At 48.9% G+C, this 25,307-nt stretch overlaps 2 protein-coding genes across 2 annotated transcripts in view; one reads left to right on the top strand and one right to left on the bottom strand.

Annotated features, from left to right (window-relative positions):
* Positions 1-1,175: 1,175 nt before the first annotated feature.
* On the bottom strand, positions 1,176-6,357 carry LOC121047785. The gene is made up of 2 exons (XM_040503339.2): positions 6,101-6,357; positions 1,176-5,007 (listed from the first exon to the last, which is right to left on the bottom strand). The coding sequence occupies exon 2, from the start codon at positions 4,997-4,999 to the stop codon at positions 3,569-3,571; it is 1,431 nt and encodes a 476-aa protein (XP_040359273.1). The 5' UTR covers positions 5,000-5,007; positions 6,101-6,357; the 3' UTR covers positions 1,176-3,568.
* A 2,589-nt stretch (positions 6,358-8,946) lies between these two features.
* LOC8039935 (leucine-rich repeats and immunoglobulin-like domains protein 3) overlaps positions 8,947-25,307 on the top strand; it is a 31,039-nt gene continuing 14,678 nt past the window's right edge. Inside the window, exons 1-2 of the mRNA XM_040216919.3 lie at positions 8,947-9,120; positions 13,351-14,447. Of these exons, the coding sequence (XP_040072853.1) occupies positions 13,372-14,447 (1,076 nt within the window). The 5' untranslated portion in view covers positions 8,947-9,120; positions 13,351-13,371. The remainder of the gene's footprint in view (positions 9,121-13,350; positions 14,448-25,307) is intronic.

Here is a 25,307-nt window from a genome sequence, read left to right as displayed (position 1 = left end):
TGATGAAAGAAATCAAGGACGTTAGGATTCCTGTCAGAAGTACTCAACGCAATAAAATGTTGTCCAAACTTGCCAGGTTTTAATTTTAGATTGGTTGCACACTACACGACAGAGTAGCGAGCATTTGATTATTCTTAATTTTTAACTAGGACTGATTAAATTAATTTCAATACTTTTGGATGTTTTATTTTAATACACACATATCCTCTAAAAAGGGCGGAAATGTAGTGGTTAATAAAGAAAAATAGACGTAATGGTGGGGCCACAGTCGACTCCTAGCAGAACTGTTTGGTGGGGCAACAGGCAGACTGAGATTAAAGCCCCTCTATCCTGGGAAAAGTGGCGCCATTCATTGTTGTGGAAATTCTCGAGACACGTACCGTGTGCCACTTCTGGGAAGGACATGGCGTCTGAAATCTAGCTCAGTGCTGCGCTGTGTCGCCATGATCTTCCCAAGGGCTGCATGTTGCACGTGCCTCGTGCATCGACGCACTTTGCGCTACTTTTAAAACATGAAGGGGCTTTAACTGAGATGCCATTGCGTGTGCCACAGGCAAAAATTCAAGATGTTGAAAACAAGCTGTTGCATTGTAAATTGTGCGAATTACTAAAATTCTCCGTCAATATGCCCCAGCAAATGAAGATTAGAGGGTTTACAGATTAAACCAAAGGAAGATGTCTGTCACCCCAGAGGAAGAACATGTGGGGACCTTGACGTGCAACCAAAATTTCACCATCAATAGCGCTGAAATCAGTAACGACACTACCGTAAACCAATTTTGCTCCCAGGTGGGCCGCCGGAAGCGGCGTTGGTAGCCACAGCACATGGTCGTTGTTGGAACTTTCGCGCATAATGCAGAAGAGGATCATGCCCTCTTTAGGTGTCACACGCTCTCATACCATCTTTAGTGTTTGTGTGTATGGCGCGTGCTTTGGACGGTTTCACAACTGACGACCACGCGCATGCTAGGCTGTGAAGATTACACGCTGGGGCGTGGGTTTGTAAACAATGGAAAAGTGTATGAAATTTAGCATGCACAGTGCACAAACTCTATTTTCAGTACACAAATATTGCGACTACTATATCGGACAGAGGTACGCGCTACAGTTTGCAACAAATTCTTGTGCCGACATGAGCAGTCTGAGGCATTCCAACTACTTGTCATGACAGCCACTTTCAGTTCACAAAAGTTGGTTTATTATATGTTCTCCAAGTCTTTGGCATTAAAAATGAGGTTGATTCCTTTGTGACACTGCCGTGCCGGGCTGTGGCCGGCGGTGAAACTGCACAGCCCACCAGCGACGGCAAGCAACCAACTGAGCGTCCAGAGCTAGGAACCAAAAGGCACCTTTATCACACGAGGCAATGGCTTTTTACACAAGACGTGGGCACAGTGTTTGCAACCCGATTACCGAAAGTGTCCAAACTTGGCACTAGCACCGCCCGCAAAATCCCCCCTTTAGAATGTTCAAGGAGAGTATCGGACACCTTGGCTGTGAAAAAAAACAAAGTTTTACAGATTGAGTCTCTTGGGAGCGACCACTTGTCTTCCAGAATGGGTTGAGTAGTGTCGGCCCGTACCATCACCACGAACACGTGGTGGTGATGCTGGACGAGGCACATCACGATGACGCGAGTAGACAGGTCCACCTGAGGCCGAACCGTCGACGGAAGCTAGGGGTGACGCCGGCCTCGGAGAGACACAACAGCACCTGCCGCAGGCGTTGGTCATGTTCCTTTTTCGTTCTGCCGAAGACTAGGATGTCGTCGACCATGTTGACCAATCCGTCTAGGACTTCCAAGATCCACGCCACCTGTCGCTGGAAAAACTCAGGGGCCGACGTGATGCCAAATGGGAGTCGGCAAAAGCAATAACGCCCATACGGCGTAATGAACATCGTAAGCTCTTGAGAGTCCTTGGAAAGCTTGACCTGATGGAAGCTTGAGGTAACTTTGAGCTTCGAGAAGACTGCCGCATCGCCCAGAAGTCCCAGGACTTGATCGACGGTGGGGAGCACATGACGTTCTCTCGGGACAACTTGATTTAATTTTGTAAAGTCGATACAGACACGGTAACCTCCCGACGACTTTGGAACCATGAACAGTCCAGCGTCCCGAGGTGTGGGGTTGGTGACACGCCGAATGGCTCCGTCTTGCTCCAGTTTGGCCAGTTCTGTTTGCACCACCTCGCGCAGGGGTATCGGTATGCGGCATGGAACACTAAGTGAAAACGGAACCGCATCCGGGCGTAGCCGAATCTTGTACTCCTCCTTGAGCGTGCCGAGACCTCTGAAAAGTCCCTGCGGTGCCGGCACTTTCATGTCGTCCAAGAACTTTACCACACCCAGAGCCTGGATGGCTGGGAACCCGAGCAGGGGCATAGAGAGGGACTTGATCACGTACAGACGCTGATGACCGGTCTTGCCTCGCCACAGGAGGGTAGCCATGAAGTACCCAATGACTTTTAGCGACTGGTCTCCTGGTGCTGTCAGCAGGTCGTCGACCTTGTCCAGATGATGAGGTAAGTTCGGGAAGGCTTCCGAAACAGCAGACGCCTCCGCGCCGGAATCTACCTTGAATATCGCCGTGTAGTTGTCGACATTGACCTCAACGTACTTGGCCTTGGCCTTCTCAGTCTCGAGGATTGCGTGGAGCGGTAAGGAACGCCACCTTGCTCTGCTTTCGTTTCCGAGCGCAACAGACGTCCGCGAAGTGGCCCTTCTTCTTGCAATAATTGCACAGAGACTGCCGAGCAGGACAGTCTGAGCGTGTGTGGGGGGCCCGACTGCAGTAGCTGCAGGAACCTGGGTCGTTATCGCCAAGTGAAGACACTGCTGATGCGTCGTCTGACCGTTTTGTTGTCTTGCGTTGGTGCGTCGGACCATGACAAGACTTGGTGGCGTCAACGTTGACGGTGACCTGGACACTCTCGACTCCCGCGAGCAGTTTTTTTCTTTTTCGGCGTCTTCGATCTGCCTCACCTGCGTCCACGCGTCCTTGAGGCTGAGCTTGGCTTTCCAGCAGAGCTGGCCGGACAGGCGTTCGTCGCAAAGACCAACAACGAACCGGTCGCGAACCAGGCGTTCTTCGACTTTGGGGGACGGGTAGTTGCACCACTTGACAAGCTTGCAGAGCTCGGCGTAGTAACTGTCGACGCTCTCTCCCGGCTGCTGAACCCGCTCGTGGAACCTCGAGGACTCTTACACCTCGTTGACGGGGTACAGGAAGTGTTCCGAGAAGCGCTTGACCACCGTGTTGTAGTTGTTCAGGGAGGCGGCGTTCAAGCCGAACATGTCGAGAAGGACCCGAGCCTCGGGGCCCATGCAGTAGAGAAGTGTCCGCACCTGAATGTCCGGTGGTGCTTGGCGAAGTACGGAGGCATAAGCGTACTCCTCGAGTTGCGTAAACCGGGTAGGCCAAGAACCGGTGTTGTCGAAGTCGAAACCAGCAGGCTGACGTACGGAGCCGCCCACCCACGCGGGCAGTGTTTGCAACCCGATTACCAAAAGTGTCCAAACTTGGCACTAGAACCGCCCACAACAGACACTACAATTTTATGATCAACACTCAGTCTTTCCGATATTTAAAAAAAAAGTCTGTCAGGCGTGGCACCATAACGTTCACCCAGAGTGCCTCATCAAAGGGCACCCGTGTGACCCAGCAGTCTTTCGCCCAGTCAACAACAAGGTCACACCACTCCAGTCCTGTGAGCGCAAGTTGTCCTGTCACCTGGTAGTAGTGCTTGTGCTTTTTGTCGACACTCTTGTCCGCATGGATAAACTCCACAAACCCTCTGCTCATCACCTCCTCGAAGGTCGTCAGGTTCGCATCTATCGCCCGTGACACGGTCTTCACTTCGACTAGTCCGTACTCCTGTATATCTTCGTCCCAGACCAGCCCGTCTGGTGATGCCCCCAGCATGGGAAGGCCAGGGTTGATGCAAAGGCCAACACTGAAGACTTGGACCTTTTGCTTGGCCTTGTAGCGCTTCAGAGCAGCCGCCTCATTCTGAAGTCCCGCCCTCATGTGACGTGTCGTGCCATGTCCGCCCGAGAAAATCGTCCTGAGAAACTTTTCGTTCACGGGTGCTTGTCGTTTGACGATGTCTCCGAACTGTGATGCCGTGATCCTTTTCTCACGTTCCGTGTGCCACAGCATACTTCTGCTTTGGCCACGTGTCTGTTCCTCCAGGTGCTGAGCTTGTGTAAGAGTCAGGGTGCATGGATCGCTTGGTGGCATCTGGTGATTCCAGCACTCTTTTATGGGCAAGCTGATCCGTGCTGCAGAGGCCCCATCATCCGTGTTCGAGTGCTCCTGAACCTTCCTTGGCAAGGGTGTGAAGGCAGCTTCTTCCATCACGTCCGCAAACATTGGGAATATTCCCTTCTCAATGAAATCTGTATGCAGCCTCTTGACGGTTGCCTGCGCCACGTCCACATGCACTTCCGTGGTTTTTCTCGCACTCTTCGCCTTGTTGCTAGAGTCGTGCTTGACGAATTCTAGTTCGTTGAACGACACCGTACTTGCACCTCTCTTTGAAGATGGGCCCCACTGCCTTGCTCCCTCAGTGCAGGCCAGAGCATCCGGGATGTAGGACCTTCCCTCCCTTATCAGGTCTAGCATGTGCCAAAGCAGTGCTGCCACATGCTTGCACACACCGCCTTGTCCAGCCTTGCAGGAACAGGAAGCCTTGCTGACCTGCCCATCTTGGCAGAGCACAGCATGCACTGCGTATCGCTTCGTAAGGGTCATGGAAGCCTCCACGTTAGCCTTGACAATTGTCTCTGATGCACTTGTGGTGTGGAGGAAGATGTTCTGCACTTTGTGGGCCTTGAACATTTTGTAGCCAGAACTTGTGTGCTTCTGTGCTCCAGCTGCTTGGCCATGCCCTTGGATGTGGCTTTCCGAGAATGCGGAAGGAAAGTCCTTCAGCTGCTTGGTCCAAGGTCCTGCTGGAAGTGGTAGCTCTTGCGGCTCTGGTACATCCCGTGTCGCCATAGCCTTCCCTGAAAAAAAGGCAGCTCAGTCAGCGTTTTAAAAGGAGGACGGAAATTTGACCAACACAGTTTTTTAATGGGTTTGGTGTTGTTTTGACAGAATTAACCTAAACTTGCGAAGTAAGAGTTCATCTAGGGTAACAACCCCTCAAAAAAAGCCTGCTGTAAACTTTGTGCTAAAAAAAGAGCGTTTGCTATTAGGCAAACATGCCAGCTTTTGTAATCTACAACTTCTTGTGCACTTTCGAACATTACACAGTCGAAGGAGCATTCTGAAAGCAAGCCACGCACTGGCATTGGGGACAAGCATCTCCAGTGTCACTGAGCTGCTTGTTGCTGCTGCCCTGTCAGTGTCCATGATATAGTGCAGCTCTGAATACGAAGAACGCGTTTTGACCATAATCCGTTTCGTGCCAGCAGCATAAAGCTGCTGGCACGACCGTGAAGTGTTGTACAGGAGTGGCAAAGACACTCCAGCTTTCAATGCGTCAGTGTTCGTCCAAAAGAAGCAGTTCGCAGAGCCACTAAAAAGTGTCTAGCATTTCATATGCACGCGCTTGCGTGAAAACGGGATGATCAATAAAGATATGCACTCGCGGGACGCTGTGTTAGCGCGGTTCGCAGGGGCAATCTTGCCTCACCACAGTGAGCGCGCTAGCTGAACTGTAATTTCGATAAACAATGGAATCTCCCCCATACTATGCATAAAACGCAGTCAGAACCCCTTCTCCCGCCGCGACGAAGAACCGAACGCGAAGGATGTGATGCTGCGCGGACGGTTGTTGACGAGCGCTGCCGAGGCACGCCGACCGCTGGTACAGCTTCGCAAGCGTCCGAAGGGCAAAAAGATCGCAACGACAAAGCACCGTCCCGAATGTTGAGCACGCAAGCAGTACTCGATATCCCACGCTCACATTTCACAGGGCGAGCGCATCACGAAGCGAAGGCATGTCGGCCTTCGCTTCGTGATGACTACTTTATTTCTCTGCTTACAGCGGTGACATTTGTAGTGATGTTCGAAACTGCTCTCTCGCGACCGCACACGAGTTAAATGAACGGCCTAGGAGCGGGATAGAGCGTAACGGCAACAGTCAGTACTCACCCCGGGAGCGGCGAACGAAGCGGCGTGGTGTCCGTCGACGGCCGCGTCGAAAACGATGGAATATGCACAAAAACACGTAATATACAGAAGAAATACAAAGCGCTGAACGAAATAGATACACTTATGAACAAGAAAAATACACTGGAGTAGATAAAAAAGAGGATTATTAAGTATAAACAACGAAGATGAAAAGTATGTCTAGGGCGAGGTGATGCGATTCCAACGGAGAGCAGCCAGACGACGGGGGCCGACAGAACACCGATCCCAAGATTCCTCGCGCGCGCGCCGGGGCGCTTGGGAGAGACTGCAAATGGTCTATTAGAGAGTTGTAACTTACAAATCCGAACTTTCGCGATCTCTTTAAAGTCCCTTGTGGTATTCACAAGCGCAATGTTAATTAATACGGCTGCGTAACGGGTTGGAACGATTGGGAGGCGAATGTTTATATCGCATGAGCTTCACGCGCCGGCTGTTCGCTAGTAGTCGTTACGGACCTGAATACTACGCACGAGATTGCGTAGTAAACAAGCAGTGACGCAAAGCAGAACATTGTTTTCGTTTTCATTACAAACTTCAGTGTTTGGAGCTAGTTAGTGGTTGTACTCTACATGCCCACCATTCCCCATTCAACAGACATTCAATGGAGCATGAATGCTCAATCTTCAACACTGCACTTGACGATGACTGTTTTATTTATTGATCAGGATACTTTTATCATGTTTACCTTTTCTGTACATGTATGATGGGCAAAGAGCGACGGCACGGCATCCTTTTTAAGCCTCGACCCCTTCCCTGACAAGCCACAAGCAACCAACACCGTAGGTTTCGTTCGTAACTCTCCGGCGAAAAATGATCGGAGCAGAGCTTCGATCTGGGGGTCGACGTCCAACGCTTTCCATAGTCCACTCGTCGAACAGCGTTCACTCACACCTTTTCCAATTTCCGATCCATTGGAAACTTGTGAAAAAGCACCTTCGGGTTGCGCAGCGGCTTGTTTGAGCAGCCCACAGCGCTATAAGTTGTACTCGGCATCTTTCGAGGAACAGCTGGGCAGTCTTGGGCGCACCGAGTTGCTCGCTAAAACGAGTCTAGGAGACCTCACAAGCAAATAAACAAAAGGCTATACCGAAGCTACACGGGCTACAGGTAAAAGCAACGGCTAAACACGCAATTACAAGCCGAAGTAGCGGTGGTAGCGGCACAAAGAAGCGCGCGCGACGGCTGCGCCGTGCTCCCGTCCGGAACGGAGGAAAAAAAAGAGGACGATGTTGACATCACGGCCCAATGTTGCTTTAGCGATCGGCAACCCGCTGGCCCCCCGCTAAGGAGCAGCGGCTCGCGGCGGGTCGCGTTTTTATTATCGGCATTGGTTGAGAATGCGGCGTCCCACGGACGTGAAATTTTGGCTGGGGTCGTATTTTGTGTCACTAAAGCGATACCAGTAATTTAATTAATTTTGAGTTTTGGCCGGAGTTGCCCTTAAAACACACAATCAAAGATGTAAAGAGCATTCGTGTTTATTTGAAGCTTTGACCTCTGTTATTGAAAGTTAAACAAAAAAATGATTGAATTTGGAGACCTTTAATTTGTTACTCACCGAAGGAATACTGCGAAAAGCAGACGCCGACACGACTACTACGGCAGTTTTTCTTTTTTCTTTTTTTTGTTTACATCACGTGATTCCTCTCCGCCAATCGTATTCGTCGCTCTGAGCGTTCCCTAGTTTGCTCTGTTTGTCCCTAGATTCCCTACGCAAATCCACCGTTTAGCTAGGGGCGCGTCTGTAAAGCCGGCTTTACGTTGGTGCAACCGGAATTTAAACCCGTGCTTACCTAAGCTCGGTTTAGGGCGCTAAGCCGGCTTAGGAAAGTGCCGCTTTGGGTTAAGGTAAGCGGCGTTGGTGCAACCGGCCCTTAGGGGTTTTGAATGATATTAGCAAGTTTCTAATTGGAACCATATGTCTATTTCCACTAATTAAAAAGTTAATTAACACATTTTAATTAATTAGCCGACTTATTGCAAAGATTAGCCACCCCCATAATGTCCCCCTGGGCGTATAAAACACTTGCACAAACCGCATTAGAGTATCTTTCACGTTTTTTTTTTTGTTTTTTTTTTTTAACAAGTGTGTAAAAAAAACAAATGAAAAAAAAAAAACGGTAATAAAGATTGCCGACTTGCTGAAGGGTTTAAGGCCGAAGTGCGTTGATCCCGTAACCGCTTTCTCGAGGAACTATGCCCTCCATGCTAAGCTTCCCCCGCCTGATTGTTCGCATTTTTGAAGCCCGTGTACACTCTAAGAGTATTGTTTATGGCGCAAATTAACTCTTACAAAGCCCTCCTAAAAAAAAAACATATATATATTATGCCATAAATAATTAACTTTTTTCTTAAAAAAAAGTCGAACACAAGCGAGCCAATCACGGAGAACAATACCAAGGTCCCAGTGAATAACCTAGCTCAAGGTACGACTAGGCCAGAAAAACACGATCAGCGGGTCGTTTCACTGAAGCCTGATTTACATGGTGCGATTTTACTTGCGATTTTGTAATTGCGACGTCGCTCGTGTGGCAAAAAAAAAAAAAAAAAGCGGAATGGAGGTTGCGGTGTTGAATGTCGCAGCTGCGAAATAGTAAGAAAAATCGCACCATGCGAATCAGGCTTTACTCAGTCTTCATTCAGAGTGTAGCATTTGCGGGTGGCTTTCTCCGTGTTTTGCGGGAACCTGAACTCACAGTATCCGTTGAGAGCGTAGCATTCGCGTGTGTTTGCGGGTCGATGGACAGGCGTCATCACCGTCGTCACGATCGGCGCGGTCGGCGACGCGATAAGCTCCCGTATTCCGTCTGGTCCCGATAGGCGCCCTGCTGAGCCAGTTGCGCGTCGGAGTGTCGTATCGGCCGCAGGGGCCTTGTCTCGCGCTGGCTGTAAACTCGAACTTTGGAATCGCCACTCGGCGATAGCGAACACAACACGCCCTGGCTGGGTGTCTCAGCTTGCCGTTGTCGTGACGAGCACCGGTGGTGAGTACCCGCCGCGTGGAAACTATTTCGCCTTGTCTTCCGGAGCTGTGTTCAGGATGAACTATCGGTCGTAGAATGTATCGGTCGGCGAGAGGACACGAATCTTCATCGTGCCGCAGCTGAGGATCGTGGGTTCGAGTGCTTCTCGCGGGGTCAGATAAAACGTTAATTAGCAGCTTTTAAATCATATATTGGTTTGCATATTTTTACCGATTGTTTTCGTGGGAAGGTATAAAACCGACGACGAATTATTTGTTACCTTGGCTACCGTAAATCCGGGGTAACACTGCTTAAATACATCATATACAAAAGATAGTCTGCGTACAGATTCGAACGCGAGTTACTTCGAGATTCGTCCTTCGAATGCTGCATGGCAATGTGTTCAAGGAAAGAACTTGGCACGCGGCATTCGAACCGCGGATATTGCGGTGACTTGTGTTCGCAGACTGTCCTTTGTGTGATGTATGATCAGTGTGATTCCGGCTTAACGCTACCTTATTAACTTGCTTTTAGGAACACTAATGGGCCACGCTTGATACGCAGATGTTTCTTTTGCCAAAATTCTACGCCACACGAACACGGACGAGAGGAAGACATTTTTCAACAGGACACGGCGTATCCCGTTCACATCTTGTCTCTTTTCGTAACTGCCTTCATCTTGTTCGCTCTCGTACATGCTCCGCCAAAGTCTTTCCTTAATCACTCAGTCTTTGACAAACAATGTTTATAATAGACCGATCTCACGAGCCAGTTTGACTACGCCACCGCTGCCGCAATGCATCGAGGGAACGTTAGTCTTTCTGCACGTGCGACAACCCCGCTGGAGCTCTGCGCGAGTGGAGCACGAGACAGCACGAGCCCTCTCGTGCACTGTCGTTTGCCTCCTGTGAACTAATGTTATGGCACCGTCACGCATGCACCGAACGCTTGGTGAGATCGGTCTATTGTTTTTTTTATTTGAGTACTACTTCTAAGGGCGGAAAAAAGCACTTAATTTCGCGAACAACGATGTCCTTTATCCCTTTGCAGTACATACCGTATTTACTCGAGTAATAGGCGCACTATTTATGAGCAAGGCCCTTGTTTCTACTTTCCCGCAAAGCACATATAGAGCCAATCATCGCGTTGAGCATAAATAACATAGCGAATTACCAGATCAAGAACAAGGTTCTCCATCACTCTAAAAAATGTTTGTGCGTCTAATTTCACGCACAACACTCGGAGAGCCAATCACTGCAACTTACGGAGGCAGCTCAGCGAATGACAATGCCGAACCATGCATGGGTTGCACTGACGTCGCGTCGCATATTTTTGGCCTTCATGTAAGAGGAGGAGAGGGAAGCTGCTTTTGTAAGAATTTTGAGTGACGGGTTAATCTTCCATAATCTTCTGGGAGGAGAATAAAGACGACTGTGCAAATCCGGAAGGCACAAAGAAAGATCCTGATAAGAGGGGAGCTCCTTCTTGCCCTCGTCTTTGGTGGTCATCGTAGCGCCTTTTGAATGACGTCACGTGCAACCCATGTATAGACCGTTTTACTGAAAGAGGGCGAGAGAGAGAAGGGGAAAGGGCTACCGGCGCTTTCCCCCTTTCTGATTGTGTAGAAAGAGTGAAATTCCCGGGGATGAGAGGCTACGCCGGTGTTGGGTGTCTGCTGTGCCCCCACTTCGTTCGCGCTTTTTCTTCTGTTTTAAACTCGCAAACTTAATTAGAGCCAGAGGCTTCGATGGCAACAGTCCCCCGGTCATCGGGGCATCATTGCTGGGTCATAGGGTGCACGAATAAAAACAGAAAGCATAGAATACTGTCCGAGGACATATGTAGCTTGCAAGGAATCCGGCAAGGCGAGAGCGGCTGCAATGCCTTTGAGCTCCATCGCTTTCCACATGACCCCTGTCTCCGGTGGCAGTGGATTGCGTCCGTAAACCGAAAAGGCGTTTCCTCAACGCCATCTTCTCGACTTCGCTTGGAACATTTCGTGAATGGAGCGCGCACCGAACGCTGTGCCGCCGATGAACATGGGGTACGCTCGCAATGTGCGTGCGAGTTTTCTCATGATAACTGTTGTTTCAGCTTGTAAAATTTCGTAACTAAATTTATCTTAATAGTGATAATTTCCAGGGGTGACTGACTCGATTTTATCATCTACAACACTTAGTTGAAGGCTCATTTACGCCGCCGGCTGAGGCTGGAAATTGTTGAAAACGTAATTCTACTAATTTTTTTTTTTTAATTGCGATCTTTTTTGCGATACTAAAAAGCCGGCAAAAGCGCTCCTTGGAGTGCCGCTGGTTGGTTGTTTCCGTTGACTTAAGGCCGGTTCTCACATGCAGCGAAGCGCTGATGTAGCGCTTCTCACGTGCCGTCAGCTACTTATTGTCTGCCATGAGCAACAGTTTAGACGGTGCGATACAAAGCTGGTGAACGCTGCCGTCAACACGCGCTTAGCGCGAGGTTAGCGCTATGCTTGAAGCGCTCCGCTGCATGTGTGAACAGGCTTTAAGGCGCTTTGAGGCGCTTGATAGTCACTGCAGGGAACGTCTCGTGTGTTGCGATCTGCGTTTTCGAGCCCAGTGTGCATGTTTCTTTGTTTGAGTCATGGCATCCGCCAGCGTGGCGACGAAGGGAACAGCGGCAGCGAACGTTCCAGCTATAAAAATTGGAGGTGAGTACCAAAAATATTGCATCAAATAGTAAAATAATTCGTGGCTGCTTCGAGGCTTTCTGCGGTTCGATAAAAGTACATCTAGAGCGTCTTCGTCGTTCATTCACAAGGAAATATAAGAACAGGGACACAAAGATAAAAACAGCACAGCAAGACGATATGTAGCAGCTGCGGGCGTTTTCAAAGTTAATTGAGGTTCCCATTTCGTGTATCGCTTGTTGATTACAACTAAAAGCGGCTACGTTGAAATAGGCTCGGAGAGCCAATCACTGCAACTTACGGAGGCAGCTCAGCGAATGACAATGCCGAACCATGCATGGGTTGCACTGACGTCGCGTCGCATATTTTTGGCCTTCATGTAAGAGGAGGAGAGGGAAGCTGCTTTTGTAAGAATTTTGAGTGACGGGTTAATCTTCCATAATCTTCTGGGAGGAGAATAAAGACGACTGTGCAAATCCGGAAGGCACAAAGAAAGATCCTGATAAGAGGGGAGCTCCTTCTTGCCCTCGTCTTTGGTGGTCATCGTAGCGCCTTTTGAATGACGTCACGTGCAACCCATGTATAGACCGTTTTACTGAAAGAGGGCGAGAGAGAGAAGGGGAAAGGGCTACCGGCGCTTTCCCCTTTTCTCTCTCGCTCTCAAAATGGCGCTACCCACGATAAAACGGTCTATATGTTTAGACCGAAAAACGCAGTCTGAGTTGTGACACTAAGCAATGCAAAACGTCACGCTTGCATTGCTTAATGTCACAACTCAGACTGCGTTTTTCGGTCTAAACATATGGTTCGGTATTGTCATTCGCTGAGCTGCCTCCGTAAGTTGCGCTGATTGGCCCTCCGAGTGTTGTGCGGGAAAGCAGACTCACGGGCTTTATTTAAAGTGCATATACAAATGCAATCTTCACAGATGGTATCTTCGCGCGAAAACCTTATCTCTGTCCTGTGAACCGCTGGAGTCATATTGTCGATCGCGGTGATTGGCAATCCGCGTGCACCGCGGAAAAGCCAACCCTAAGGTTTTCTTCATAAACAGTGCGGCTATTACTCGAGTAAATATGGTACATATCTTTAATATGATGCATATAGCCTGAATTTCTGCCTAGAGAAAATGGAGCATTTTGCGCATATTTCGACCTGTGTGTTTATATAATACCACCTTAAGAGTACTGTGAGCTGTTTATATTTATGTCCATATATTATGTAAATGAGGCCTCATTTTTCCTCACCGAGTGAGTATACGGTCACCGATCCTGATAAACATTGTCGGACGACTGCTGAAAATGTACTAGTACACAATCTTGAACGTTCGCCCGAATAAACGTCTTGCTTTTTCATCCACTCGTAAACTGACAAATGTTGTTCGCTATAGTCGTTGACATCCTAAGAAACGAAGGTTGTTATGTTCCTGCTTCATGATAATTTTTACTTTGTTCGTGTTGCCGAATAGTGCAACCTGATTGGCTAGCGATAATTAGATGCTCAGAACTACCCTGCGTTTCTCGAGCGGTCTGTGACTGTTGAAATGCAGGAAAACTTACTCGAACTGGAAATTTATCTTGCAGGGCCCCATAACAAGGTCAACAATGCTACTGCGGTTGCTGCTGTTCCTCTTATCCATCGGCGCGGCAATATCCGAGGACATGTGTGGACCGTCTGATTGTCTGTGCACACCCGCGGATGGAGACAACAATGTGTTCATGCACTGCGCAAATCGCTCCTTGACAGAGATACCGGACTTCCCACCAGAACCCAAAGCCGTCCTTGGTCTCGAAGCCGGCCACAACAGCATCAGCAAGCTCACTGTGTTCCGAAAGGCGCCTCTTAAGTTGCTTGATCTTCACTACAACAGAATTGGCAGTTTGCCGGCGGGTGTCTTTTCAGAACTAAATTCTCTCGAAGTTCTCGATCTGAGCCATAACAACATAATGGAGTTGCAACCTGAGTGCTTCCAAGGCCTCGAGAAACTTATTGTTTTAAACTTGACCGAGAACTTCGTAGAAACGATACAGCCGAAGACCTTCCACGAAGTTCCTTTGCTCAAGCAGCTATCCCTGGCGGGAAACAGTTTCAAAGTGATCGATTCCCAGTGGTTCTCGAACCTCAAGCACATGGAACATTTGGACTTGCGCTTGTTGGCGCTGAGTTCTTTGCCTGAAGATGTGTTTCACTTCCTACCGGTTTTGACCCTACTGGAGCTGTCGGGCAATGACTTCGAAGATGTTCCGACCGAAGCACTACGCGGTGCGAAGTCCCTCAAGATCTTGCACATGGAACAAAATCCTATTGCAACACTTACCTGGAAGTCCTACGAAGGTATGGCGTCCATTGAAGAGCTGCACCTTTCATCGATGCCGCACCTAATGTTCATAGAAGATAACGCATTTTCCAGCATGTCGGCACTAAGAATACTGGATTTGGCCAACAATCCGTTGCTAACCAGAGTCAGCGGTAACGCCTTCTATGTGAGCCCCAACAACGAGTCGACGACTTTGGCCGAGGTCTACTTGGCTTACGCCAACCTCAGCTCGCTGCCCTTTGCGGGCTTTGACTGGTGCAGCATACATGTCCTGGACCTACGTGGGAATCCGTGGCACTGCGACTGCTCGCTTGACTGGATCAGGGGCTGCCAGTTTCCACCCGAGCTCACGGATCATTTTCTGTAAGTATATGTTCCGGTCTTAAGAATTACATCAGTTGTAACCAGTATTTATTTATTATACCCACGTAATCGAGGAGAATTTTGTAGTGCCGAATTAATGTCATTTACTCGACAAGAGCCCGAAACTATAAAGTCTATTTGGAAAATCATAAAGTTTAATGCAAGTGACGTGGTGGCAGTGCCGGTATAGGCCCCTTGCACAAGACGTCATTTCCGATGCCCTCCAGAGAAAAGGGAAAGAAGGAGCTCCCCTCTTATCAGGATCTTCCTTTGTGCCTCCCGGATTGGCACAGGCGTCGCCATTCTCCCCCCAGAAGATTATAGAAGATTAACCTGTCGCTCAAAATTCTTACAAAAGCAGCTTCTCTCTCCTCCTTTTACTTGGTGTTCAGATGTGTGCGATGTGACGTCAGTGCAAGGAGCCTATACACCAACTCATGTTTACAAACAAACCGGAGCGCCCCTAGCGGACGCCACCGGCGCCGCGCATGCGCGGTGGATGGTGGGCAAGAAGCCCGCCGTCGCTCATAAACAAACCAGTGAATTGCGTTGTTGTCGGCGTCGGTGGGAGTCCCCGTGCTCTTTTTCGCGTTGGAATTGTTAATTCTACGTCCTCCTAACAATGTCTGACTACTTGAGCGGCTTCAGCTAAACTATCGAGGCAAAACTTTGCGTGAATAATGTGACGTGCGGCGATTCATTTCACGTGGACGCCGCAGAATGGGCGCTAAAGCCTGACTCCTACGATGAGATTCTGCTCGCTATTTTCAGTCGCGACGTCGCTCGGACTGCAAAAGCGTGGACCGTAGCTGAGATGGTGAACATCGATACTGAAAACCGCAAGTAGAATCGGGCATTACAAGTCGGTGATGACCACTGGTAACAATGATCAACAACTTCTTGTATCTGTTTACACTTAGCCGACTTACCCCAACCAACCTTCAAAAGTGTTTTGAGGCCTGCACTTCGTTCTTATCGCAATTACCGGGTCAACGTTTGGTTTACGGGCCGCTGTCGTTTGAACGAACTGACGACAAAGAGCAGCCAAGTTTGAAAGAGCAGACGACAGTTGGAACGCACGCGCAATGGAGTACGGGCAAGAAGCACCGCGTCCCGCGTCAACAAACCATTCGAATGTCACGTTGTCGGCGTCTGTGCGAGTCTGCATACTCTTTTGTCGCGTTGGAGTTGTCGATTCTACGTCCTCATCGCAAGGTCTTACAACTTCAATCGCCTGAGCGAAATTATCAAGGCTCGTTACGCCGCTAAACTTTCCGTAAATAGTTTGACGTGCGGCGATTCATTCGCATGAACGCTGCAGAATGGACGCCAAAACCATGATGAGATTCTTGTAGTTATTTTCGGTCGCGACGTCGCTCGTGCTGCAAAAGTGTAAAAGGTAGCGGCGATGATCGACGTCGATACTGAAAATCGGAAGCGGGAACAGACCAAGCGTAACAAGTAGGTGATGGCCACCTGTACCAATAATTAACATCTTGTATCTACTGTTTACACCGATCCTACTTAAGTCTTTTGAGGCTTGCAATTACTTCTTATTGCAATCACCGGGTCAGTTTGGTCTACGGGCCGCTTTTGTTTGAAAGAGCAGACGACAAAAAGCAGACAACTTTGAAAGAGCAGACGAGAGTTCGAACGATCAGGCGGCCGTGTGAATTTGAAGACGCACTGAATCCGTGAGTGGTCCGGACAACTTGGGGGTTTTCTCTCGTTCATGTTGGAACAAAGCAAATACATCTGGCGACCACAAATTGTGGCCCGCACACGCAATCGTAGTTCGACAGCGTCTGGTTTGCCCTTTTCACGGATGCTATCCACGTTCTCGGACGAACGGAGGGGGCAGAAACACATGAAAACTGATCTTCAAACCTTTCCAGACTCTCTTGGTACAGCCCCCATCGCAGCATTTTGACGAGAAGGCAGGTTTTTTGTCTCGTTTCTTCCAAGGGAACACAGGAATGCATGTCTGGCAAGGCGACTTCTGCCCACCGCCCCAGAGCGGAAGTGCGTCCGGCGCGCCACCACCGCGGCGTGACGTAGGTGAGTTGAGTTGGTGTATAGACCTTTTCCACAAGGGCGCCGCCATCTTGAATTGTCGTCACTTCCAGTATGGGCGACGAAAAAAAAGTAAAACGTTTCAACCTGTAACTAGTAAAAAAATAGATGCGAGCCAAAACGAGAATGTGTGACGGTTAGGCTTATATCCTAAATGTCTTCTATTGGCGTGGCAACGGCAAAGTTACGTTTTCGCCCATACTGGAAGTGACGTCAATTCAAGATGGCGGCGCCCTTGTGGAAAAGGTCTATACACCAACTCATGTTTACAAACAAACCGGAGCGCCCGGAGCGCCCGTAGCGGACGCCACCGGCGCCGCGCATGCGCGATGGGGGTGTGGGCAAAAAGCTCGCCGTCGCCCATAAACCAGTGTTGCCAACCGTAGGGTAATTACCCTACTTGTAGGGTATTTTAGGCATTTATGGTATATTGTAGGGCTGTAGGACCGTCCGGCCATTTCCCCGCCAAAAGTAGGGTATTTTCAAATGTTGCTTCTTCAACGGCAAGCATAAAAAAAAAAAAAAAAAAAAAAGTTGCCGCGCAAGGTTTGCATAGCTTTACGACCCGTGTGCTGCCACACCACAACATCATGCAAAACGAAAGAATCCAAGTTGCAAGACGTGCTAACTGAGAGCACCACACACCAAGTTGGAGTATGTAGGCTCCCTAAGTTGGAGAGTATTGGAGAGCTGGAGCAAGTGGGAGAGGTGGGAGGAGGTGGAGTTGCGCTTAGGAAGTTTGGAACCAGAAGAGGTATCTTCCCAGTGGAAATGGTCCCGCCAATTTTTTTCTGATGACTGGTCCATCCGGCGGTCCTTGTTACACCTGCGAAACACGTGGCACCGCAGGCGGAACCATCCAGAGCCCACCAGGACGGGTCCATATCGCTTGAGCGAATGATGTTTTAGCGAACAGCGACATTTGAGCGAATCGACGTTGTAGGGAATAACGGGGGCCGCGCTGCGCTTACGCCGTTTCGCGACGACAGTCTGCGGCGGCTCATTACAAAAACGTGAACCCATTTGGCCCACCCGAAAACGCCGCTTCGCGGCGTCCGACTGTTCGCTAAAGTGTCATTCCGTGAAACGTGGGCGTTCGCTAAAGCGTCATTTGATCAAGTGAGTGCATCCCGGAGACTGGAGGCGTTCACTTGAGCGAACGACGTTTTAGCGAACGAAGCCGAAACAATGACGTTTCATCGAATGACATTTTAGCGAATACGGAGGAACCGCCGGTTTCCTATCCTCCCCTGGTGTAAAAGCCTGGTTGTCGAAATAGTACCTTAGTTTGACGAATCCCTAAACGGTACACCCAAAGAAGCTAATATACCGTTCGGATTAGCTTCCTTTTGTAATGAGCCGCCTTGTCTGGCGCCGCGAGTGCTTGTTCCGCGTAGCCCAGTTTTTAATTTCATGACAAATCGACTAAACATGTTGGTTGGGGATGTCTGTGCGCTCGCTACATCACTGTTGTGCTGATGCTACACAGCGCACACGCAAGATGCAAGCATGGTGTTCTAGAATAACGCAGGTATGCGCGTGCATGCGTGCCCTGTCGCATTGTACGGTATTAATATTACCCTGTATCATCATAATCCATGCAACAGTATTATTTAAACAAAGATCTGCCTCGTAGGGTAAAACGTAGGGTAATAAGAAACATTCGTAGGGTAATGTAGGGTTTTCTGGACGCTGTCGTGGGGTATTTTCGAAAAATAGGTTGGCAACACTGCCATAAACAAACCATTGAAATGCGATGTTGTCGGCGTCGCTGTGAGTCCCCCTGCCCTTTTTCGCGTTCGAATTGTTGGTTCTACGTCTTCCTGGCGATGTCTGACTATCTCGAGCGGCGTCAGCGAAATTACCGAGGCTCGTTACACCGCAAACCTTCGCGTGAATAATGTGACATGTGGCGATTCATTCCGCGTGGACGCCGCAGATTGTACGCTGAAGCATGATTCGCATGATGAGATTTCGCTCGGAATTTTCAGTTACGACGCCGCTCGGGCTGCAAAAGCGTGAACCGTAGCTGAGATGGTCGACGACGATACTGAAAATCGCAAGCAGAATCGGACCAACTGAATTAGGCATAACAAGTCGGTGTTGGTCGCTGGTAACAATGACCAACATCTCTTTGTATCTAGTGTTTACATCGAGCCTGCTCACCAACCTTCAAATTTAAGTCTTTTGAGGCCAGCACTCACTTCTTATCGCAAGTACCGGGCCAACATTTGGTCTACGGACCGGCGTCGTCTAAGAGAGGAGACGACAAGCAGAAACGTTTGAAAGAGCAGACGACAGTTCGAACGATCAGGCGGCCGTTTGAACTTGAAGACGCACTGAATGTAGTCCACAGGTGGTCCGCACAACTTGACAGTTTTCTGGCGTTCATGTTGAAACAAAACAAATAAATCTGATGACCACAAGTATCCGTGAATTCAACCCAAAATGCTTCTCGCCCAAGCAATCGTGTTCCGACGGCGTCTGCTTTTCCCCTTTTCACGGCACATATCCAGATTCTCGGACGTACCGAGCACGTGAAAACTGACCTTCAAACCTTTCTCGACACTTTTGGTACGGCCCCAGTCGCGGCGTTTTGACGAGAAGACACGTTTTTGTCTGGTTCCTTTCAAAACAACGCAGGAATACACGTCTGGCATGGGGACTTCTGCCCACAGCCCTAGACCGGAAGTGCGACCGACGCGCCACCACCGCGCCGTGACGTCACAGAGATGAGTTCGTGTATAGTAGCGGCACACGCACGTCTACCCAGTAATCCACTTTGTTTCTGTGTATTACTCCGAAGAAAACGCGAACCTGTCTCAGGTAGCACTGCAGCTAAAAGTGTGGTTAGAAAGTGAAGACAACAGACAAGGACAGCCCAACAGCCCATTTTATAGTAGTAACTTTCAGCGAGCGTGGCACCCCTGTGTGAGAATCGCGCTCCCTATCTATCTGATAATCGGCTTCAAAATCGAGGTGCTTGCTTACACCTTCCTGACACGAAAATATAACGTAAAGCTCTCAAACACTAAAAAAAAAAAAAAAAAAAAAAAGCTGTGCGTTTACTTTTTTGCACAGTACTCGGAGAGCCAATCACCGCAACCTACAGAGGCAGCTCAGCGAATGGCGATGCCGAAGCGTATGTTGAGAATAAAACACGCAGTCTTAAGTTTTGAAATAGCAAGCAATGCAAGCGTGACGTTTTGCTTTTTTTTTAATGTCAAAACTCATACTGCGTTTTTGTGTCCAAGCAGATGTTTCGGCAACGCATTCAATGAGAGTCAGGTGATAAAAGGGAGGCGGCTGATTGGTCCGGCAGCCATGTAGCTCCCACCGCACTGTCAGCTTATGGGTAAACGATACGGAATATAGTGAAATCGGGTGTCCTGTGACCATAGGTCGGCATTTTAAGCTGTCCTCACTCAAACTCACGATCACCATTTTTTCCTCAATCAGAACTCACGCCCACTCACGATCACGATTTATTCAAAATAGGATCATCACCCGGACTCACCCTCACGGTTCAACGCAAAACCAAAACTCACTCGCCGTCATCATCACGGTCGTCATGCTCACAGATCATCACGGTCATCACGCTCACAGGTCATCACGAATCATCAGAGTCACAGGTCATCACACTCACAGACCCTCACGGTCCTCAAACTCACAGGTCATCACACTCACAGATCCTCACGGCCGTCATACTCACAGGTCATCACGGTCCTCACGGCACTCACACTCACAGCTCCTCACGGTCCTCACACTTACAGGTCATCATGCTCATCACACTCACAGGTCCTCGCGGTCCTCACACTCACAGCTCCTCACAGTCCTCACACTCGCAGGTCCTCGCGGTCCTCACACTCACACTGGTCCTCGCGGTCCTCACAAAGGTCTTCACGCTCATCACACTCACAGGTCATCACGCTTGCCGGTTTCTTTCTTTGTGATTTTCTTTTGTTTCCCTCAAGCCTTTGGTTTGTCTTCGCGTGGGTCGTGCGGCGGGGAAGCTACCCCAATACAGTGAACTTCTGAGCCACTAATCCAATTTGAAAGAAATGTACTAGGTTAATGTTTATGCTCTGCACATTTCTACCAAACTTCGTAAACCTGGATGAATTACGAAAGAAACTAAATGCAAGCTGTCGAAAGTGGGTGCATTTAACTTTTGCCTGCTGACAAGGGCAGCGGAAAAACACAAACGCGCCTTCCGACAGGTTACACAGTCAACGTCGCAGTGATTAGAACATCGCCTCGCTGTGCATACCTCGCTCATTTGTACACAGAAAAACAATTACTACATATATAACCCCCGTTTTTTTGGGTTTTTTTTTTTTTTTTTTGTGCCACCCACAGGTACTTCTACGGAAGTTTATGCAGAATGTATATATAGTAAACATATGACATCGACCCTTTTCTTTCTTTCTTTTTTTTTGGGGGGGGGGGGGGGGGGGGGGAGAGAGAACGGTTATATTAGGTAGGGTGGTTTCACGTGACGACGGTTTGAAATCTCCCCATAATCCTTGTTGACAGTGGTGTCTGTCAGTCGTATGCTATTCTACGAACAGAGGCCGCGGTGGCCGAGTTTTCTTCTCACTCGAGTTGCTTCTGCTTTTGTTGATCGACCGTGCTTGCCGGAGTAGGCTGCAATTTAGGGAGAATCATCGGCCGGCATTGTTTTTCAGTCATCTCGGCCTTTATAAAATACTGTCAGCATTTATTATCTTGATACATGCAGCCGTCCTTGAATTGATTTCGTTTGGATTGGTTTGACTTTGGCATGACTTTGCTTGGTTTGGTTTGGGGGTTTGGGGCCGTCCCCATGTGGTCCTTTGTCGCGCTCTCGATCATGTAGGGCGCGCCACGTTTCATGTGGCAAGCCGCGTCATTCTTGACGCGCAGTTTTATAATGGGCGATCAGTTCGTCGAGCAAGGTTTCATAGACAGATTGTTTCATCGACACTGCGATGTTTCATCGGCAGTTTGTTTCTTCGACATTTGTCTCATCGATGTGTCATCCGAAGATCGTTTCTTCGACATTCGATGCTCGACAGAGCTTACTACTCAGCCACCATATTACCACATTTCGTCGACACTTTTTTTTTTTTTTTTTGTTTTACTCGTACGTTTAGACGACATTTCTCTTTCTCTCTCTTTCATCGACGCGGCGTTGGCTCCTTGACGTCATGCGTTCTTCGCGTGTTCGCAGCGCACTACGGTGTCCGCTTCGGACAGGGCGCAGGTGGCGCAAGCGCAAATGCTCCTCACTCTTTGTACACATGCCGTGCAGTGTGCTGTGCGTGGTGTTGGCTGTGCGCTTATGTCGCTTACGTTGCTGGAGCGGTGTGTGCGGCGCGGCGGCCTTTTGCACACGTATGGCCGTTTGGGCGCGTGCTCGGCCTGTCTAGCGGATATTTGTTCACGTAAGGAGCGTGCCCTATATGGAAGCTGAGGCTCGGCGCTCGGCAGGCAGACGGTTAGACGTAATTTTTGCTTTCTATTGTGCTTTTGGCCACGTGCACACTTGACGCTCGCGAGATGCTGAATCATTCCAAACTTTGTCTAAAAGTAGTTTTTTCTTGACGCAGTGGTGGCTTAGTATACCGCTCGTTTTTTGTAGCCTCATGTGAGGCTTATTTTGTGCCCAGTAATGCACGCGAAATTCCAAAACTGACATTTTGCATTCTCGTCTCGCAAGTGTTCCGAAATAGGTAGTGACGTAGAGGTTAATCTGTCGGTTTCGGTAGTCTTTAAAAGTCCAATGAACGAGGTATTTGCATTGTTATAGAGTCGGAGCATGAGGAGTTTCAGCGAATATAGGGGGCGCTCCGATCGATCCAACATGGCGGAAAAGAGGGGGATAGATTTGCGGCGCCCGTAGACTGGTAGCGTATAAATTAAACAAAGTCTGTTGTTCTCTGTTTGTTTACGTGTGCGAGACGATCATCTATTCAACCAAGATCTACCGTGATGCTACAAATGAAGTGTTCAAGCCAGTCAAAGGCAAGCAATCTTGCCATAGTCAAGTGTTCGACGTGAGCTCTCACGCTGGTGCAGCTGTCATCAAGTTGAACCGAATGTACAGCGCTAATCACACTTGTCTATAACGCGCGAGCGTGCGGCTTTCTCCGGGGAGCGCTAGACTGGTGGCATTCGCGGAAAGTAAGCTAGTCACGTGGTGCAACATGGAACGGCCCGCTCGAGGGGTGTCCTGCCCACTCTATCAGCTTGATAAGCAATAAAAGTGAAGTGCTTTATGACATATTTTTTTTTTTTTTTGTTTTTTGATGACGACGTTGTTGATACGCCTTCATGCTTCAGTTTGTTTATTGTTCGAGCAATGACGTTTGTAAAAAGCGTGCAAGCCGCCTTCCGCTTGCACGCTTTTATGGTGTTGCGAACTGAAGAGTTCGCAAAACCATTTAATGCGAGGCCTGAATGGTTGCATCATCTAAGCAACGTCAACGGAAATGTTTGTAGCCGCAGACCGATAAATTTAGGTTTAGATAAAGTATCTGTCATAGTCTCAGCCTCAAACGCCAAACATTGTTGATATGTACGATCTTGATGACAACTGCACCAACATGAGAGAGCCCACGTCGTCGAACACTTGCACACATATCATGACTAGGGTATGGCAAGATTTCTTGCTTGAAGTGAAGATCATCTCGCTACGACTGGCTACGACCACCCACCGCAGCGATGCAGGCGTCGAAGGGGTGCAACGCAGTCAGTCGCCGTCACCCGACGCTGCTCGTTTGACATTAACGGCTTTCCGCCCAGGCGCTTCGTTTGTACTTGGCACCGAGTGTTATTTTCTGTGCTTGTGTCTGTGCTCAGTGACTGGATATGGGCCTCAAAAGCAGTTCTTCAGTCTCAATAGCATTCGCCGAAGAACTTGCGAAGAAAACGCCATGGACCCAGGAAAAAAAAGCTCGAAGACACAACGCACCAGCTTGGCGGACTATGCACTGGGCGCGGAAACCAGGCCCTGCGGATTATCCACCAAATGCAAACTATCTAATAAAAAAAAAAACATTTTTAGGCTCAAATTGGCTTCTGCGGACTATACGCCTGGACACTGCCTGTTATTATGCATTGTATATTCACTACTGTTTGTTGCGGCTTGAGACTGCCTTCCTGTAATGATGCAGAGGGGCCAACTGAACCTTGAAATAAATATATTTAAGCATATCTAGATGCAATGTCCCTTGAAGCCAAATGGTCAGGGAAAAGGTGTGCCATTACATAATTTGCCAACAGCACACCAATGGTCTTAATCAAAACTCACCGAGTCAATGGGCAGTTTTCCACCGCAATATTTATCGCCGTGTAATCACCCATTTGGTCCATTAAAACCTTGAGGCTGTAGCCACCAGCACACCCATTCTGGATCTGCAAAGCTTATGCTGTAGAGATGCATCATCACATGAGCATGTTTCTTATCAATCTTAAACATAAAACGCTAGTTATGCAACGAAATTCCCATATCATCACATTTTTAGCAAACTGAATGGTCCCACCTGGTACACTTTTAGCTTTGGAAGTAAACCAGTTCACCATACCACCAATGGCATACATCGTGCCAAGCATTAGTGCCGCGTGTGGCAGCAAAATATCATAACTAGGGAAGCAAACCTAATCGATCGTGTTGATTAAAGCACCTAGATACGGGAGAAATTATCAATCAATCAAAGAAGGACCCTCGAAAGGGAAGTTTTCTCCGAACGAACATTACTTTATATTGGGCGTACCGCAATGTAAGGTCGAAGACATTCACTCCGTGATCGGTACAGAAACATTTGCTTAGTAGTCGGTCGTGCTTGATAAAAACAACAACAACAAAAACAAAGGTGGATTAGAAACGCGATAGGTTCGCCTTTGCACGAAGTACTTAAACTTAAAATCGTGTCAACATAAAACGACTATGGTCCGCCATGCTAGCAGCTATATTAAAATTTACCCGTGTAGTCGTCACACCCGTGCACCAACCGAAAGCGTTGCTGCAAGCCCCTCCGCCGTCAACTTTGAGTCGCTGTTGAGTCTGAAGAACTGCTCTATGAGGTCCATATCCAACCACTGAGCACATACACAAACACAGGAAATAATACTCGGTTCCAAGTACAAGCGAAGAATCCGGGGCAGAAAGCCCTGAATGCCAAACGACCTGCGTCGGGCGACGGCGACTGACTGCTGTAGCGAACCCAGGGTAGTCCTTGTTGTCGGGCTCCACCGGAGCCAGGTACCGACCAGGACATCAGGAAGATGGGCCTTGGAAGCAGGGTTACTTTTCGATAGACGTTTAATTTACATTTGTACAGTTGATTCAAGACCAGAGAAGAGAAGACATTTGGTTGTCAAAGTTCGCTTATTTTAAACACTGGGTTCTCCCTAGGTCCCTAGGTAGGGACCCCCACATCGGTGCATAGTCGGCCAATCACAGAAAGGTGTCCAGTTCAAACACCGCCCCACATTCCATGATTACGCACACTCAGCCGCCGTAAACACTTCACCGTCGGTCTAGACGGCGCCGAGAGTCTCACCAAAACACCGGCTCGTTGGAATTCACGCAGCTGGTCAAAACACCGTCCGGGGCCGAGACGTGACGTGCCGCCTTTCGACCCTTCGTGTCTACGCGTTGAATGAAGGCGTCCGGATGATCTCATCGTCCCGGATCGTGCCCTGGTGTTTCGGCGGTGAAACCTGAGACGTTGTTTTCCCTCTTCGGAGGCTACATCCAGACTTGTACACGTTAAAGTCTGGATATATCTCGGCGCACGTCTC

The sequence above is a fragment of the Ixodes scapularis genome, unplaced genomic scaffold, assembly GCF_016920785.2.
Source record: "Ixodes scapularis isolate PalLabHiFi unplaced genomic scaffold, ASM1692078v2 PGA_scaffold0__279_contigs__length_252992795, whole genome shotgun sequence".
NCBI lineage: Eukaryota > Metazoa > Arthropoda > Arachnida > Ixodida > Ixodidae > Ixodes > Ixodes scapularis.
Note: the sequence above shows the minus strand (reverse complement) of the source record. Positions and strands in the feature narration are given on the sequence as shown.

Excerpts from the sequence above, each read along its gene's own strand:
- LOC121047785 (XM_040503339.2), bottom strand. The coding sequence starts at position 4,999 with ATGGCGACACGGGATGTACCAGAGCCGCAAGAGCTACCACTTCCAGCA.